At 35.2% G+C, this 17793-nt stretch overlaps 1 protein-coding gene across 5 annotated transcripts in view; it reads right to left on the bottom strand.

The window, feature by feature from the left end:
• Window positions 1–1315: 1315 nt before the first annotated feature.
• Window positions 1316–17793, bottom strand: part of Ppp3cb (protein phosphatase 3 catalytic subunit beta) — a 43457-nt gene continuing 26979 nt past the window's right edge. For 2 of the 5 annotated variants that reach the window (XM_036198828.1, XM_036198830.1), the window contains exons 11-15: window positions 12796–12822; window positions 10758–10842; window positions 9927–10024; window positions 4590–4619; window positions 1316–3104 (exon numbers count right to left, since the gene is read on the bottom strand). In XM_036198828.1, the coding sequence (XP_036054721.1) occupies window positions 2926–3104; window positions 4590–4619; window positions 9927–10024; window positions 10758–10842; window positions 12796–12822 (419 nt within the window). In that variant the 3' untranslated portion in view covers window positions 1316–2925. The remainder of the gene's footprint in view (window positions 3105–4589; window positions 4620–9926; window positions 10025–10757; window positions 10843–12795; window positions 12823–17793) is intronic. The other 3 variants (XM_036198829.1, XM_036198831.1, XM_036198832.1) reach the window with 3 other exon arrangements.

Below are 17793 nucleotides of genomic sequence, written 5' to 3'. Positions count from 1 at the left end.
TCTTCAAGTTTGATAATGATGCTTACCTATGACTCCCACAAATATTATATATAACCCTAGTAATAAATCAAAGTGCTAAGAAGTTCCTAGCACTTAAAATACTAGTTAAATTCCTACTTTAAATTGTAATTTTCAATTAAAAAACTATGAAAAATCTTTAAAGTATACAATACATAGTAATTTTAGAGGCAGCTAATAGACTGGTTTACAAATTAATTATTATGGTGGATAATAAACAACTTAGGTTCTGTTTTTTGTTTGTTTGTTTGTTTGTTTGTTTTTTTCAAGACAGGGTTTCTCTGTGTAACAGCCCTGGCTGTCCTAGCTTTATAGACCAGGCTGGCCTTGAACTCACAAATATCCCCTTGCCTCTGCCTTCTGAGTGCTGGGATTAAAGGAGTGAGCCACCATCACCCGGTTTAGGTTCTGTTTTTTTGCTTTGTTTTGAAATTTATGTTTTTGTTTTTAAGATTTATTTATTTATTTTTATTATTATTATGTATACAGAAGAGGGCGCCAGATCTCATTAGAGATGGTTGTGAGCCACCATGTGGGTGCTGGGAATTGAACTCAGGACCTCTGGAAGAGCAGTTGGTGCTCTTAACCTCTGAGCCATCTCTCCAGCCCCCTAGGTTCTGTTTTTATCTGGAATTTGGCAAGATATATATTTTGATATAAACTACGCTTTATGTGTATCATAGTTACTGTTTAAAGCTATTTGTCATTATATTATAAATTGTGCACAATTTCTGCATTTGCACAATGTTATACTCACGTCAACCATGGCACAGGAGGCAAAGCACAACTCAGAGTAACCAAATATTAGTATTGTACTTATTGCTAAACTACCCAATTTATCAAAACACAATTTATCACTCTAACAAAGTTCAAGACTAGAACATTTCTTCCAACTAAGAGTTGGTGAAAACAGTGACTTTTATTTTGTTTACAGTAGGGGTACCCAAGGCCTTGCACATGACTGGCAAGCGACCTTCCATTGAACTATAGCCCTAGCCCCAAGTGACTTTAAATATTATATTTTGTAAGATTATTGGAGGCATTCAAAGTCCTCTAATGCTCAACTACAAACCGGATGGTGCTGGTGCACGCCTTTAATCCCAGCACTCAGGAGGCAGAGCCAGGTGGATCTCTATGAGTTCGAGGCCAGCCTGGTCTACAGAGCGAGATGCAGAACAGGCACCAAAACTACACAGAGAAACCCTGTCTCCAAAAACCAAAAAAAAAAAAAAAAAAAAAAACCAAAAAAAAAACCAAAACAAAAAAAAGTATAACAAAAGTTTAAGGGGGAAACAAGTAAAATTTATAGACAAGACTTTAATTCATGAAATCATAATTAATTATGTATAGGATAATCTCTGAAGGATATCCTAGCTCCATGAACAGAATTTTACAATTTGCGTAAAAAGGTTAAATCAGACTACACCTTCCAAATAAAACCCAACACAGAGATAGGAGCAGCGGCCCATGCATGGAATTTATTGTGTGCTACTGTTTATAAAATATTCGAATAGTCCTGCACATGCATAATATTTCCAACTTAGACAGGAGACCATACAGGGTGCACTTTCTGGCAAACAAAACAACAGATGGTTCCGCTGCCTGGAGCTCTGAGTTGTATTCCAGGGCATGAGGGAAGCAGGCCACCAAAGTAAAGGGAAATACCAAACTACAGTGGCAATCAGCACAGGTCAGTAACTGTGTAAAATTAGCACATGGTTCCATTTAGTTTAACCAAGCAGTTCTGTAACTATCAAAAGTAAAATTTCAACATGCAGTCTTGACTTTTATGCTTCCACTAACATCTGAAGGGTTGAAGAGAACCATTGCTTCTAGGCTGCATTACTTCATCAAAAACATTTCCAGACATTTAAACATTTCCTTTGCATTTTAACATAAGAATGATAGAAAGCCAGCAGCAAATCACCCTGGTGGTTTTTTTAAGCAACTGGAGTACTCACAATAAACTAAAATCTCTCATAACATCTACGTAACCTATACATGTTGTACCTGTACATCATAGGTCTATATATTAAATATTTGCAAAATGAAAACATGCATACACAAAATACGTCAAGTTTTACAGACATGATTTGAATTAAAATTTACTTTGACAATGTACAAACTTCTTTTAAAGTACCTTAAATGAGTAATTCTGTAATTCTATATAATTTGAAAATTTAGGCTTATTTTTTTCTTCATTAAATCTCTGGGGTGTAAATCTCAAAAGATATGGGCAAAAAAGATTCTAAATTGGTTTTTGAATTTGTGTTCAAGTAAGAGTCTTAGAAATAGTTATGCATTCATAATTGAAAAATACCAAGACTATGTTACAGAATTAGCCACATTTAAGAACTATAGACCTGAGGTCAGCATTTTGTATAAACACCAACTGGGTTTCTCAGATTTTGCCTACAATTCAAAATACAGCTAGTAACCTCAGAAATATATTTTAAGACCATGCTAATTCATCCTTTTAAAGACATTTCATGGGATGGGGGGAGAGTCCACATTAACTCTAAAGATTGCATTTAAAGTCATGGTTGAAAAAAACCCTAATCCTACTGAGGGAAAAAAAAAAAAAAAAAAAAAAAAGAAATCTCATTTGTAAACGTAAATGTGTGAACCACAAGCATAAATGGAGGTGTAGATAGCCTCCACTGAAAATTGCCCCAAGCCCCTTGCTCACTGCTCTCCACTGTGGCAGCGATTACCCAATCTTATTAGACAGCACATGTCCCAGGGCCCTCAAGCCTCCATCCAGGAAGGGGGCAAGGATCTCAAAAAGCACAATGGTTTCTTCAGAGAGACCGTGACATTTATCATCAGTTTGGCCGACCCCTCCAGCTCCTTGGGTGATCTGTCCATTTTGGGCCCAAGACCTGAGAGTCCCCGAGAAGCCGCTGGTCACTGGGCACTATGGTTGCCAGTCCCGTGGTTCTCAGTGGCATGTGCGGTGTTCAGGGAATTGAAACCATCTTGCTGTACAGCATCTTTCCGGGGTGGCATTCTCTCATTGATCCTATCCAAACCCTTTGCCTCTTCAAAACTGCAGATTCTATGTGGTGGAGAGAATCCTCGTATTGCTTAACAAAATGCAAATTTGATAAGTCAGTAATTGTAAAAACAATTCTGAGTGTTCAAAAACAGTGACTTTTAAGGATAAAAGAAATTACTGTAAATAGCAACACTTAAATTTTACTTTAATTGAATTCTATACCCATTTTAGTCTCCCCATTAAAATATGAAACACTTAAATCTAAATAAAAAGATGACAACTTCATAGATAACAAGTTAACATTGTTTTGTCTAAAAGTAAAGCAAATCAAAAACAATAAAATTGCCTTACCCTGCCCCCAAAATAAACCTGTAGACAATGGTCTCAGGGTATCAGCCTGCTTCTACTAAACCAGTTATCTCCTCTTACCTCAAACCTAGATCACAAGGTGACCATCACAAAGGTGAGGTAGCAAAGAGAGGGGCAACTGAGGAAGCTAAATAAGGATAATCCCCAACACAAGAATATGTTCAGGAAGTGAAGGTGAAATGGAGCAGGGTAAGAACTACCTTGGAGGAATATCAGTATATAATGAAAAAGTGGAAAATGACCCCCAAGTTAGAACTGTGCTCGGTTGATAAACAAAAAGTAGGCATAGTTTCATATTTTAGAACATGTTTCCTTTCATTCTCTGGCCAATTACTACAAACTATGTCAAAATAAATGGTAACCCTTCTTAAGTATTAACTGTTTGTTTTGAGACAAGGTCTCACTACATAGCTCAGGCTGGCCTTGGGATCATTATATAGCTTGGCCTGGCCTCAAATTCATGATCCTCCTGACTCAATGGTCCTACTGCTAGGATAGACATTCACCACCAAGCCCAGCTTACATCAATTCTTATGGATTCTCATTCACTTCATCTGGAAGATACAGATACCATTAATAAAATGCTCATTAAGAAAGATATCCATATAATTACTTACAGTCTAGCTGCTTTATAGATTTAATCTCTAGCACTACTTATAAACATGAACCAAACAAATGGCTGTGGCCACTTAAAAGTGTGTAAGATCAAGGTAAGTCTTGATACACATGAATATAATCTTAACTATAAAACTACAGCCCAAACTGCAGGAAACAATAATCATTATATGTGTCAGTTTCTGTACTAGAATGGGCAAAAACAAACTCACATGTTTATTTAGTGGGGGTTTCACATAGAGAAAAAAAATCTGAATAGCATAAAACACAAAATACGGGCTAGAGCTCTACTTGCAGGGTTAGTTTAATAATGTCCATTAAAACAGGCAACATGAATGCTATGATATGCAACATATGCCAAAGAATTCAGAACAATGAACTCTGGATTATACTAGGAAGAGAAAAGACTCTATAGGTGTCAGCTCTTGTGATTTAAAAAAAGAGAGAGAGCAATGTGACTGTTAAACTTGATGAGTCAGCCAGTATGACTCATCTGTGTAAGCTAGGTTTAAGACACACCCACAGGATATTCTCTGATGCCCACCCACAGACCACAGATCTCTGCCCAGTGCAAGGACTCTGATCGTACCTTTTTCAGCCTCAATAGCCTCAACTGTGGCTGTACAGAAGTGAGCAGAGGCATGCAAAATGAATGAGAGAGATGAGAAGGGTCATATTGTACAGCAGAAAAGGCAATGATCACTTAATATAATCACAGTACCCAAACTATATCATTATTTACAATTGAACACAAACTATACTCATATTGGAAAGCCCCACCCAATCCCCCAAATTCCTAAAACAGCAAAGCTTACACACAGCACTATGACATCAGAACACAGGACATATAGACCTACTGAGACAGACACCTCAGCACCCATGCAAATGTACTCCAATATTAATTACTCATCTTCAATTCAGTGTTTTGATGGCACTAGAATTTTTCATTATGTTTAACAGTGCATTATCATTACAGGAAAATTATAATAGCACTGCAGCAGAAAAGCAAGTAGGAGAATCTTTTCTTTCACTTCTAGTACCAAGAACATTCATCACTACTTGGTTCCCTAAGATACAAACTAGAAGGGGTCAGTAATGGTTTTCTGTCCCTTTAAATTTATAATGCAAAGCATAGCAGCAAAATCTGGTACAACTGTAATGAAATTGAGGGACCCTGAATGTTGAATTAGTCTAATTCTCAAGTTCTGTTCTTTAGGGGGAGCCTAAAAGGAACCATTTCTATGCTAGGAACTTGGGTTTTGTTTTGAAGGAGGCTGGCCTTGAGCCTCTGATCAAGCAATCATCTTGCACCAGTTTCTAAAGTAGCTGAGAGACTATGAGTGTATACCACTGCACCCTAGCTCCTATTCTAATACTGACTGTCCAACTATCTAAACAGCCGTGACATTTTAAAATTCTACTTATATTAAGTTTATCATTATGATTAATTTGCTTAGAAGCGAGAAGCCTGCATTCTTAGGTGAAGAAAGAAAGGCTACTGGGCATCTTTTCAAACCCATATGCTAATCAGAAAGGCATTAAGAGAGGTAACTAATGTCTTTCAGGCAATTAATCCTAATTATTTCATTATACGGTACAATATATAGGTCATGTGAGAAAAACATTCTTGGCATAACAGGTACTGGCCCATTTAAAGAATTAACTATTTAGTCATGCATTTTGCAGTCAAAGATGCTTTTTGGGGCAATGCAGTCAGCAGTTCCGAACATCTGCTGTTCTTGTAGAGAACTGAAGTTCGATTTCTAGCAACCACATGACAGCTAACAACCATCTGTAATGCTGGTTCCAGGGGATGCAACATCCTCTTCTGATCTGAGGACACTATGCACGCACACAGTGTGTGTGTGCATATATGCAGGCCAAACACCCATATGAATAAGATAATAAAATAGTAATTCAAAAAAATTTTAAATGTTACTCACTAATTTTTGGGTTTAATCAAACAAACAAACAAACAAACAAACAAACAAAAAAGAGCTCACACTGGGGACCAGGATCCCAAAATGCAAAGAATAATAGTACCTGCCTGACAATGATATCCCTTCTGTACCCAAAGGGTGCATGATTAGATTGTTACAACAAGAATGCCCCCATTTCTTCTGCTTTGCTTCTTCTACAATAAAGGTAATTACAATACTTACTTCTGAAATATCTTTTAAAGAAAAAGTATGATTTAGAAATTTATTTCATCCAAAACAGTTATGAATGGAAGAGCCTTAAAAACTAAATTAGAAAACATTGGCGATCTTAACCAGAAAGTAAAGTGAACTGGGGATCCAAAAGAGGTAGAATGAATACTGAATAAAGATTAAATATTCCTTACTTGCTAGATCAAATGACTACTCAGACATACACAATATATGCCCACTGTGCAACTCAACTCTGAAAAAAAAAAAAAACCCTAGCACTGTGTATCTGGAAAGAATTCCACAAAATTTTCCCAGAGAGAAAACTAGGACAAAAGATCCATCTAACTGGGCATGGTGGCCACACCTTTGATCCCAGCACTTAGGCAAGTGGAGCTCTAAGAGTTCCAGGCCAGCCAGGGTTACACAATAAGACCTTTTCTCAAACAAACAAACAAAAATATACCAAACAGAATGAAAAGAGACCCATCTATATTTATCAGTCCTTAAACACTCATCAGCCCCCTTCAGAATGTGAACACTTTTGGATATAATTGCAAGTTGAAAGAAGAAAAAAAAATGTTTATTGGACATGGTTTAAGAGTTTGTGATAGAAGTGACTGATATGAAATATTCTACAATTTGTGTATGATAAATTATGACTAAAATTGATCTCATTAAGAGTAGTATCTAGTTAATTATATCAAAAGTTTAAAATTCTACTGAACAACTCTAAGCTAAGAAACTTGATAGTAGGTTATACATTCTGTCAAGTTTAAAGGCTTAGATCTGAAATATGGGCATCTGAAGCTTGAACAGTAAACTAGAAAGAACATCTGGTAACTATAAAATTCATCTGAAAGCCATTACTGTACTTCTCTTTTATTAATTTTCAATTACACAGGTCACAGTGCTAATAAGTGTCAGTATAGTGCTGCCTTGAACTATTACGTTCTTCTATACAACAAAGAACAAATGATCAACAGGAATTTGGCATTATTAAAATAGAGAGAGATACATATTTTTCCCAGATAGGCTGTGATGTGGATAGAATTATAGGGCTAATTCCTAATCAAATTACCATGAAATAAAATACAAAACTCCAAAATCAAAGTCCAGCAAAGTTGTAGTTTTTAAAAAAACAACAAACCCCTCCACCCAAGAAATAACATATGAAGTAGCTTCAAAGATACTAAAAAGAAGCTGGGCATGGTGGTGCTTGTGCCTTTAATCCCAGCATTCAGGAGGCAGGAGCTGGAGGATTTGTATCTTATGAAGCAGAGGCTGGAGGACCTGTATTAGTTCGATGGCAGCCTGGTCTATATAGTGAACTCCAGGCCAGCCAAGGCTACATCATGAGATCCTGTCTCAAAAAAACAAAACAAAAAAATGTAAAAGACATTGAAAAGGTAATTTCTATATTCTGAAAACAGTCATAGAGTCTCAAAATTAAATTTATTTTTATATTACCTCTCAGTCATACGTTAACATTAGAGTTTCTATCTATAGGAGTTTAAAACATTAATCTTTCAATAAAAAAAAAATCTCAAAGATGTAGTTTCTACATGAGCTTTGTTACTTCTTTTAAAACAAATTTTCATATGCTAGGGAAATAACGTCCACCAAATGCTCAAACTATAACATCAAGAGCCATTCCTAGCAGAAGTAGGGAGCTGTCCAATTTCCCTGAATTAGACCCCTTAAGCTCAGCTCCTTCCAGTAACTCACTCTATACTAGGAACAGACAGTCCCTCCAGCAAAGCTGCTGTCTTTCAAACCTTCCCTGCAATTGAGGGTGGTTTCCAAGTTGAAGAAATAAGCTTCAGGCTGCATGCAAATTAAGAATAAATAGAAGTACTGAGCTGTCAACAAAGCATGTAATTAGCAGGTGCTAACTGTAAAATCTGAAAGCATGGGTTTGCCATGGATACAATGTAAAACTAACAAGTAGATTTACTTACATATTCTATCTTTTAATTTTGTTTTTTTCTTTTTTAAACAAAGGATATACTTTTCCTTATTAGAATTATCCTTTACTAGTAATAATTTTATTGCATATTTAATGATTCATTAACATTTTAACTTGAAATTCTCTTTGGCATTTAAAAATATCTGTAATTAAAAAATAAAGGGCAAAGAAAATAAAGAAAATCAGAAATGGTTTCTTTTAAATCCAAAACTAAGAAAAGAGAAAAGAAGTCTAAGGATGAGTACATGGCTTAGTGGTTCATTAATGTTCAAGGTTCTAGACTATCTGATCTCTAGCACCATGACAAAAAACTGAAATAATAAAAACAAACAAGCATAGAAATCTGGAGCTCTATGTGGTCTCTATTCAGTCTGAAAGCCATTACTGTACTTAGTTGCACCAGTGGTAAACAGCAGACAATAGAATAAAACATATAAAATAGAACATATAGAGGATAAAAATTATTTGTCTACCAAGTTATTTTAATTAGAAAGGATTTGTTTTGGAACTGAGTAAAATGACATTTTAAGGGAATTTCAAATTCATTTAAATATGTAAATTAATTTTTTTCCACTTTAAAAAAATCACTAAGTACACTAAAAAGAAACTGTATTATGGACAAAAGATCACTGCCTATTTTAATAGAACAATGAGCCCTGGAGGACTGTCAAAGTGGCTCTAAGTATAGTTTTTCCACATTACAATTTTTGTATTCTATCCATAAGGGAAAGACATTGAGACTGTGGGCTACTGTGTATGAGCTGCAATATTCACAGCATTTTCTTCTATTTAATCTGTAATGGGCTTTTAAATTTACCCAGTACTTACACAGACACTAAAACAATCAAGTTAGCTTTTTTAAAAACATAAAATATTCAATGAGCCAGATTACAGGAATGCTTTACGTATAATTTTTTTATTTCCATGCAAAATAAAGGCACACTTAATAACACCCTTTGAATTTTGACTTACAGGATTTAAATTCAACCCTTTATAACAATAGCTTAATATCTAACGTTACATTCATGTTCAGAATGCACCAAGTGCAGCAAACCTAAAATCAAGGTGCTACAAAGCTGCTTCTACATCCAAAGACAGACAAGCGTCTGATAGAGTAATTTAATTGAACATATATTTACAGACATACAGCTACCCTAAAGAAAGACAGACAGATTTAGGAAAGCAGCTATATCTGCAGAGGAAGGAAACAGCATGTTACAGACAGGCAATTATACATAGAACATTTAACAAACACCACAGAAAACAAACTCTAATCATTTCCCAGGTACAAAACTTGGCATAAATTTTTGGCAAGTGAAGTGCGTAAAGAAGATTTTTGGGCCTAAGCAGAATTTTAACTCAAAAATTAAATACTGAAAATATAAGCATAATCTAATACAGTTATATAAATTTTAAAAGTTAAGAAACTTGGAATTACATTTCCATTTGTGTAATATGTATATCCCTGATTCACATTCTTGTCTGAGGCTTTTAAAAGAAAAAGGTGCATTAGACAAATGAATCAGTAAATATTTCAGAATTATGACATGAGCTGCTCCCACATCATTTTATGAAAAGCTGGGGAACTGACAATTATTTTCAGTTGAAAGACAACCCATTCTATCAATATTATGCCCTGGCCAGGTACTAATCAGATACTGCCTATCATATAGTACCCTGCTATGTCAGGTGCTGAGACAGGAACTAAAAAGCAGAAGGAGTTCCCTGCATGCATTATGTGTATTGTTAGCAATAGAGTGAGGTGTGCCCCAGTCCATCTGAGGCACAGCAAGTTGCATAACATCATTACCACTTTGTAAGGTCTGCCGTCCTCCAGCCAACACTCCACTAGGCAACATCCCTGTGGGAGTCAGGCCCTTGAGTGTCAGCACACTTTCACTCTCCTCCCTACAGAAGAGAAACGTAACAAGTATCAGAGAGTTAGCAGCTCAGAGGTACAGTCTTTGCCTAGCATGCACAGGGCACAGGGCTTGATCCCCAACCACAAAAAGCAAAAAACAAACAAAATAAAAATCTATCAATAAATGTTTACTTTAAAACATTTTAAACATCTGGAGCTAGGGTCCAGATGTAGGCCATATATATAATTCATGACATTCATTGTTATTAACATATTTCCCTCAATTTCAAGATACATATTTTCCCATCTTCTAAATGTTTCATTTAGGAGGGTAGACACATTATAATTGAAAAATATATTGCTTTCCTGAAACCTCATCTTTCTGAATTTTAACCCCAGGAAGGCAAGTTGTACTCTCGCAGAACAGATATCCTCTATGGATGGGAAAATTCACCAGGTCTCTGATCCTGATCTGATTTTATGGTGCAGATTTAGAGCTTTCACTGCAAGAGCAAGATCCAAAGGGCACAAACCCTAATTTCAGTGGCAGACTACATGCTTAGTATGTTCTAGTCCTGGGTTTAATTACAGCGCCACAAAACAATACAAGCAGGCAAACAAAACACTACCAGATTCAAAGGAACTGCTATTCCCTTCATCAGTGCATAAATGTATAACTAGTTTCAACAGAAAAAGAAAACCACATTGCTTCTAGGTTCTCAAACAGAACAATGCTCATAAAATAATTTCTGCAAAATAATCAGGAAAATGTATCAGTACCTGAGAACAGAGAAGACTCTTGCCATCTTGCCAATTGCTCGGATTTTGTTTCGTATGATTTCTTTCCGGGCTGCAGCTGAACCTACTTTCAATGGAATAAATAGAAAAAGGGGCTCAAGTTTAGGGTACTCAAGCATTATTCTACTAGCCTACTCCAGACTCATCTAAATCAATACCAAGTCTCCTACTACCAGCTCACAAGGAAGGCACAAGAAATCATGCCAGGAAGTTTCTCACTCCCTCAATGATTAGCTCACCACAGGTCAAATATTGGGGTCTGATAAGAATAATCCACAAACTTCAATTATCTCACAACACTGACTAATCAGGAAAGGAATAAAGGAGGGGTCTGTGTGGGGGCGGGGAGACTTGAGCCCAACTTGAATTACAAACCAGAGGACAAAAAACTAGAAACAATCCTGTAGTTTTAAATTTTCATGAGAGCCTATGGCATGCACGCTAAGACAAATGGAAAATTTCTGTTTAACTATCACAAAAGCCTTTAACATGCACACTAGAAATATCTCATCATATTATGAAAGAATAAGCTTCTTTACTTCAAGTTAATCTATAAATAATGTACAAAGGGTAATAATCACAAAGGTGGTCACAAAGTAGGGACTACAGAAGTATTTCAGCAACAGTGAATATCTCAACTGCATGGATTAGCTGTCCTCCACAGCCATGCAAGTATACTTAAGCTTTTATAACCACAGGCATTCAATATGAGACAAACAGTAAGAAGAAACTCCCTCGAAAAGCTGGCTAAAGAATACACCAAAAGAGCTGGCTCTGTGGATGGACAAAGACTCAGAGGTCACTCTTCCTTCCCTTGGTCTCCAGCTAGAACAATAATCTCAGTACTGTAACCACATATATAGCAACCAGAGTCAATCTGGACCCGAGTACGTTTCCTTAAACCCGTGCTTCAACATGATGAAAACACACATATGGAAGCACCATTGTTGAGGAGAAGGTCAAGGAAAGGCTAAGATGCTAGAGCAAATGGGCCTTAGGTATGCAAAGGTCTGAACAATCAAAAGTCTTGTAGGTGACAGCATTTCATTTAAAATTCAAGCAGACTACAAATACATAGAATTGAAAACTAAGATGATGATTAGACTTAACTGAAAGAAAACCAGGAAAAAAAAAAAAGTCCAATTTCAAGGAGGAAAACAGCACATATTTAGAGGGCAGGGCTCCAATTACCTTATACGTTATTCTCTAAAGGTTAATATTGGAATACTGGGAGCACTAAAGCTCCAAAAAACTATGTGGTCATTATAACATCAAAGAGATGTTCTTCAGATTAAAAAAAAAAAGATTAAGTAGCAAAAAAAATATCAGAATCTGAAGACACACTGGGGATATTTCCTTATTTTACAGACAAAAAACCCTAAGTTTATTAAGCGACTTTTTCAAGGATATAAAGTTTGATTTCCTTCTAATAAATTAATATAGATATTTTATTTTTAAATTGGCAGAGATTTTAAAACAGTTTGATTTGTATAAGGAGTAACAGGTTGAAAAGGATGGCTAAAACAATATACATTTGTATTTTCAGCTTTAATTTATATATTTGTAAAACCAAATGATATGAAAATTATACTGAACTCAAAACAATTTTAAGGAATATAAACACACCGTACAAATCAGGATTTAAAATCAGTCTACAAACACATCATGCATCATAGTAAAGTAAATGTCCACTTTAAAAGTACTTCGGGGAATAAGACAGACAATCAAACACCCCTAGTCATGCAGGGAAAAGTACAAAACATTACAAATAAGCAAAAGAATGAAATTTTAAAACAAGAGGAATGAAAAGAGGGAAAACTATTTCCATGCACAGAAAGACAGATGTCTTGGAATATGACTTCTAAAACATCAAATACTAATTCAGATAAGAGTCGGGCTAAATTTGCAAAAGACCCAGAAGACTCTCAAAACATTATGTAATGAATGTGCCAACTTACATGGACATGAGGTAACTTATGAAGTCATATTTCAAAACAATGCTACTCTGTCTGGTCTGTACCTTTTTTATTGCCATATATGAGCCGTTCTTCAGATGGAGAGTCCAGAAAAAAGGAAGTGAATGATGGAGAAAAGGTGGTTGAGACAAATAAAAAGATAGAGATTTAACTTGGCAGTGGTACTGAAGGATGAATGTAGAAAGAAAGGGAGAAAAAAATGAAGGCCCTTATATTTGAAAATTTGAAAAATGTAATACTGTAGAATTTGGTGAATAAAAGACAGATGCTACAGAGTAGAGCTCTAAAGCAAAGATTTCTTAAAAGATATGTGTTCAGAAAGAAATTATGAATAGAATGGTTATAATTTTTGATGAAAGTAGACATAATTAGGGACAGAAAAAAAAAACCACGTGAAAACACATAAGACCAATAAAAGACTGTGCTAACAATCACACATTTATAGTCATAACCCTAAGGAAATATGCCACCCATTAAAGTATGTTAAGTGAAAAGCAATGACACAAATAAGATACAAACTCATGTGGTTCTTCAAGGACATCAACATATGCAAAATCTGTAGCATATACAGAAAATACAGGTAATTTTCCTTAGTAGAAAGCCGCACCCACTCCTAATAAAGAAAAAGCAGAGCCTTCCATACTCTATAATAAGATATGATTTCTTAAGTCTGAATTGTAGAATGTTTGCATATATTCAAAATTAACAATGTGCTGCTTGTTCCCAATCCAATCTGGAAGATCGGAGGACATCTTTTGCAAAAATAGCAACAGATTGTTTCAAAGCAAGTAAATAGCTTTAAGAGTAGGCAGTGGATGTGGTTTAATTTGAGTTTTCCAAATCTTACATTCTAATGCTAAGATACATGATTGCATTATAAGAACTACAGAGTTTAATTTAGTAGCACTGTAATGATGCATTTCTTTTACCAAACTGAAGACAAAAGATAAATATCTGAACGAAATGTATGCATTCTAAATATCGTAGAAATTAGTGGTCAAAAATTCTTTCATAATGAATACCTCTAAAAAGGATGCTACACATTTTTATACGCAATGTTTATGCAAACTTATCTTGAGAAACAAAACTACCCATACAAGCATTAAACAAACAGTCCAGAATACCAAAGAGCCATCAATAATAGTCTTAATCCATTTTAACAAATCTCAAAATCGAATATCTAAAAACTATTCTTTCTTTCCCGAAACTGGACAACTTCTAGTCCTACTTTCTCCCTTTCTCTACAGAAAAACTAAACCCTCATTCGGCCTCCATAACAAACCCCATTCTATCAAGTTTTCTTTCTAAAGTCAGATTGCTTCCCAGATCCACAGCATGGCTTCACTGAGGTGCAGGAAAAGAAAGAGAAGAGAGAAGTCATGCCATCATGATAAAAGGGAAGGAGAAAGGCGGCACAGAGAAAGAAGGAGTAAAGGGAGAGAAACAAGGAAGCGTGGGGTAGGTGGGCTTCTAACAGTTCTTTTCTGAATCCTCTGCTGAATTCGAGCGTCTATCTTAACACCCTGCCTTTCTCCTGCTCTTTCCATGGTTTCTCCCAAATCACTCCACTCCTCTATGCAAACTCCTTGATTCCTATTTTGTAATCTGTTTTAGAATTCTTGATACTAACACTTAGTTAATGAAAGGGTGGAAAAATGAGGAGTAATTGAATCCATGATACCGACAGTGAAGGGAGATCTATTTCTAGTATGCAAAACATAACCCTGTATTTTCCCATAGAAACATTGTCATACATGGTGCTGAAAATTGTAAAAGTGACTTGAGAATAAAATGTCATCTTTTCTGTTCTTTCAATTTATAAATGAGAGGAACCTAGGAAGCTGGGTGACTTTTCCAAGGCTGCATAGCTACAAACAAAAGTGAAAGGTGCTTGGGAGGCAGAGGCAGGTGATCTCTACATTTAAGAGGTACTACTAAACCATTATCATTTTCATCAAATGATACTGCTTCTTTAACAATGAAATTTAACTCAGTCCTGGAATGCAAGAATAATATAACAAATAAATAAATTGGCATAATTTATCCTATATCTTATTGATAGGAAAAACATTAAGATAAATAAAACCTCTTTAAAAGGTATATTCGACTACTTCTATGCTTTAGGTAGTGATAAATTATGTGTTCTTTTCCTAGTTTGTATTGAACAATAAATGAAAACTTTTGTTTATCCCTTGTTAAATCTTTAAAATCAACCATATTTATCTCATTATTTATAGGTACCCAAACAAAATGACCTACTACTACTCCTACTTAATATATTATTGGCAATAATGATAACAACATGAAAGAAAAATGACAAAAATTAGAAAATACTATCAGCCTAATGCAAATGACCTATTTTTAGAAGTTAAAAAAAAAAGTTAAAATTACTGTGTGAAATAATTCTGTTGAACTTACTTGATGTAAAACAAACCTATAAAATATTGAATTCCTGAGCATAGAGAGAGATGATATTGAAAATAGCAGTTGAAGGGCTGGAGAGATGGCCCAGTGGCTAAGAGCACTGGCTGCTCTTCCAGAGGAGCTGCCTGGGTTCAATTCCCAGCACCCACATGGCAGCTAACAACTGCCTGAAATTCTACCTTCAGGGGATCTGACATCTCACACAGACATACATGCAGGCAAAATACCAATGCACATAAAATAAAAATTTAAAAAAAAATTATAAAAAAAGAAAGAAAAAAATAGCAGTTGAATAGTGGTAAAAACAACAATAAAAAATATGGGTTTTAATTAAAAAAAGAAGAAAAAAAAAACTAATTCTGACTGGAGAGATGGCTCAGAAGTGAAGAATACTAACTGCTCTTTCAGAGGATCCTGGTTTGATTCCCAGCACCCACATGGCCGTTCATAGCTGTCAACAACTCCAGTTCCAGAGGATCTAACTTCCTCTTCTGGCTTCCATGGACACTATACACACATGGCGCACAGGTATCCATGCAGCAAAACATTCATGCACTCAAAAATACACATAAATAAAATTGCAAAGAAAAACAACCAAAACCCTAATTCTAACTGGAATTATAATTCAGTGAAGTAAATTTCAGTAAATGGATTAATTATATATAATAAGAAAATCTTTAGTTTGAAAGCTAAATATTATTTTAAAAAATAATCTAGACTCGGGCTGGGGATTTAGCTCAGTGGTAGAGCGCTAGCCTAGCAAGCGCAAAGCCCTGGGTTCGATCCTCAGATCAAAAACAAAAAAATCTAGACTCAAATGTAATTTATATAAGACAATCGAAATAATCACTGGATATTTCAGAGAATGCGACAAATTGCTAGAAAATTTTAACTGCAAAATAAACAAGGCATGTGCCAAGATTCATTTCAATCACCACCTCAATATTATCTCAATACATGTAACATTATGAACAGTTATTATTATCCTCAAACTGATGAGGGACGTGTAAATTCAAAAGGTTAAATAATTTTCATGATGCCTCAGAGCCATTAATAAAAAATTAGGCTGGGTGATGGTGGTTGTGGTGATGGTGCACACCTTTAATCCCAGCAGTCGGGAAGCAGAGCCAGGTGGATCTCTGTGAGTTCAAGGCCAGCCTGGACGACAGAGCGAGATCCAGGACAGGCACCAAAACTACACAGTGAAATCCTGTCTTGAAAAAGCAAAAATAAATAAATAAATAAAAAGAAATTAGAATCTGAACCTAGATCTTTTCTTAGAACAGTGATAGTAGAACAGGGAGAAGAAATTACAACTATTTATACTTTTTTTAAAGGAAAAAAGCCATATATAATGAAATATTTTAAAATAGAAACTTAGGAGAGAAAAAAAATGTTTATTATCCACCCCCCCAAAAAAACTGACATAAACTTGCTTTTTAAGGTATCAATAAAGCTACAGTAATAAAAGCATTAGCTGTGCCTGCCACCAGTACATGGCAATAGCAACACCTGTATTTTTAATGAATGAGTTAAAAATCAAACTTGAGTTAAACATGATTGTTACCACATGCCTAATACCCTGGCACTAAGGAGACAGGTAGGTTTGCCATAGCTCTAGGCCAGCCTGGGCTACACAGAGATTCTGTCTCAAGAACACAATAGAAAAAGCCAGGTATGATGGCACGTGATACCTATAATACTAATTAGGAAGGAGGTGATTAGGAGTTCAAAGTCATCAGCTACAGGGTGAGTTTTGAGACCAGCCTGAAGTATATGAGACCATTTCAAGAAAAAGTGGGGAGAAAAATAGAAGGAAAAATAAAGGCACTATACCTTCCTATTAAATCTTACCAATATGTAGACCATAATTAACACAATGAAGAATCTAAATACTGACTACCACATAAGTATAGTATACTATAAAAGTATACAAAAATAAAGACATAAGAAGATAAGGAATGTAATAGTTTTTAAGTTTATTTTAACTTTTTATTTCACACTCTTAAAATTTAAGTAGCTTAAAAAATTTTTAAATAAAAATTTCAAAACATAAAACCAAGCAATTTTAATGGTATTCCTTTGTACTATAAATACACATTTGGTAAACAAGCTTATTGGCTTATATGACAGCAGACATATAACCTTGTTTCTATGGAAAAAGAAAAACTTCCAGAATCTCTAGCAAAATACGAGTGGTCTTCTAGAACATAACCACACTAGGATGAGAACAGCCAACATTGGTAAAGAAGTAAAAGCAATACTAGGGAGTTCAGAGATGTTTCTGATATACTAGGAACACAGCACTAAAGAACCTCTTCACAAAGTAATGTCCACACTCATCAAGAACCACATCCTTTCAAGAACTCTTCATTTTTCTGTTTCTGTTCTTTCTTACAAACTTCCCCTTTCTGGAAACTCTCACATAGATACAAAAAATACCTAATGTTATTCTCAAAACTTAAAATATAGGAGTGTGGGGGTGGGGGGGCTGTGTGTGTGTGAGTGAATTCTCACGTATCAAATTGTATAGCCACCGGAAAGCAATGACTTTATTTTCTGAAATAGAGCATACTGAGACTTAGTAGTTAAAGAGATATTTCATTATAAAAATAGAA

This window comes from Onychomys torridus, chromosome 9 (assembly GCF_903995425.1).
Source record: "Onychomys torridus chromosome 9, mOncTor1.1, whole genome shotgun sequence".
In the NCBI taxonomy this organism is placed as follows: domain Eukaryota; kingdom Metazoa; phylum Chordata; class Mammalia; order Rodentia; family Cricetidae; genus Onychomys; species Onychomys torridus.
The sequence above is the reverse complement of the archived record's forward strand: the minus strand, read 5'-3'. Positions and strand labels throughout refer to the sequence as shown.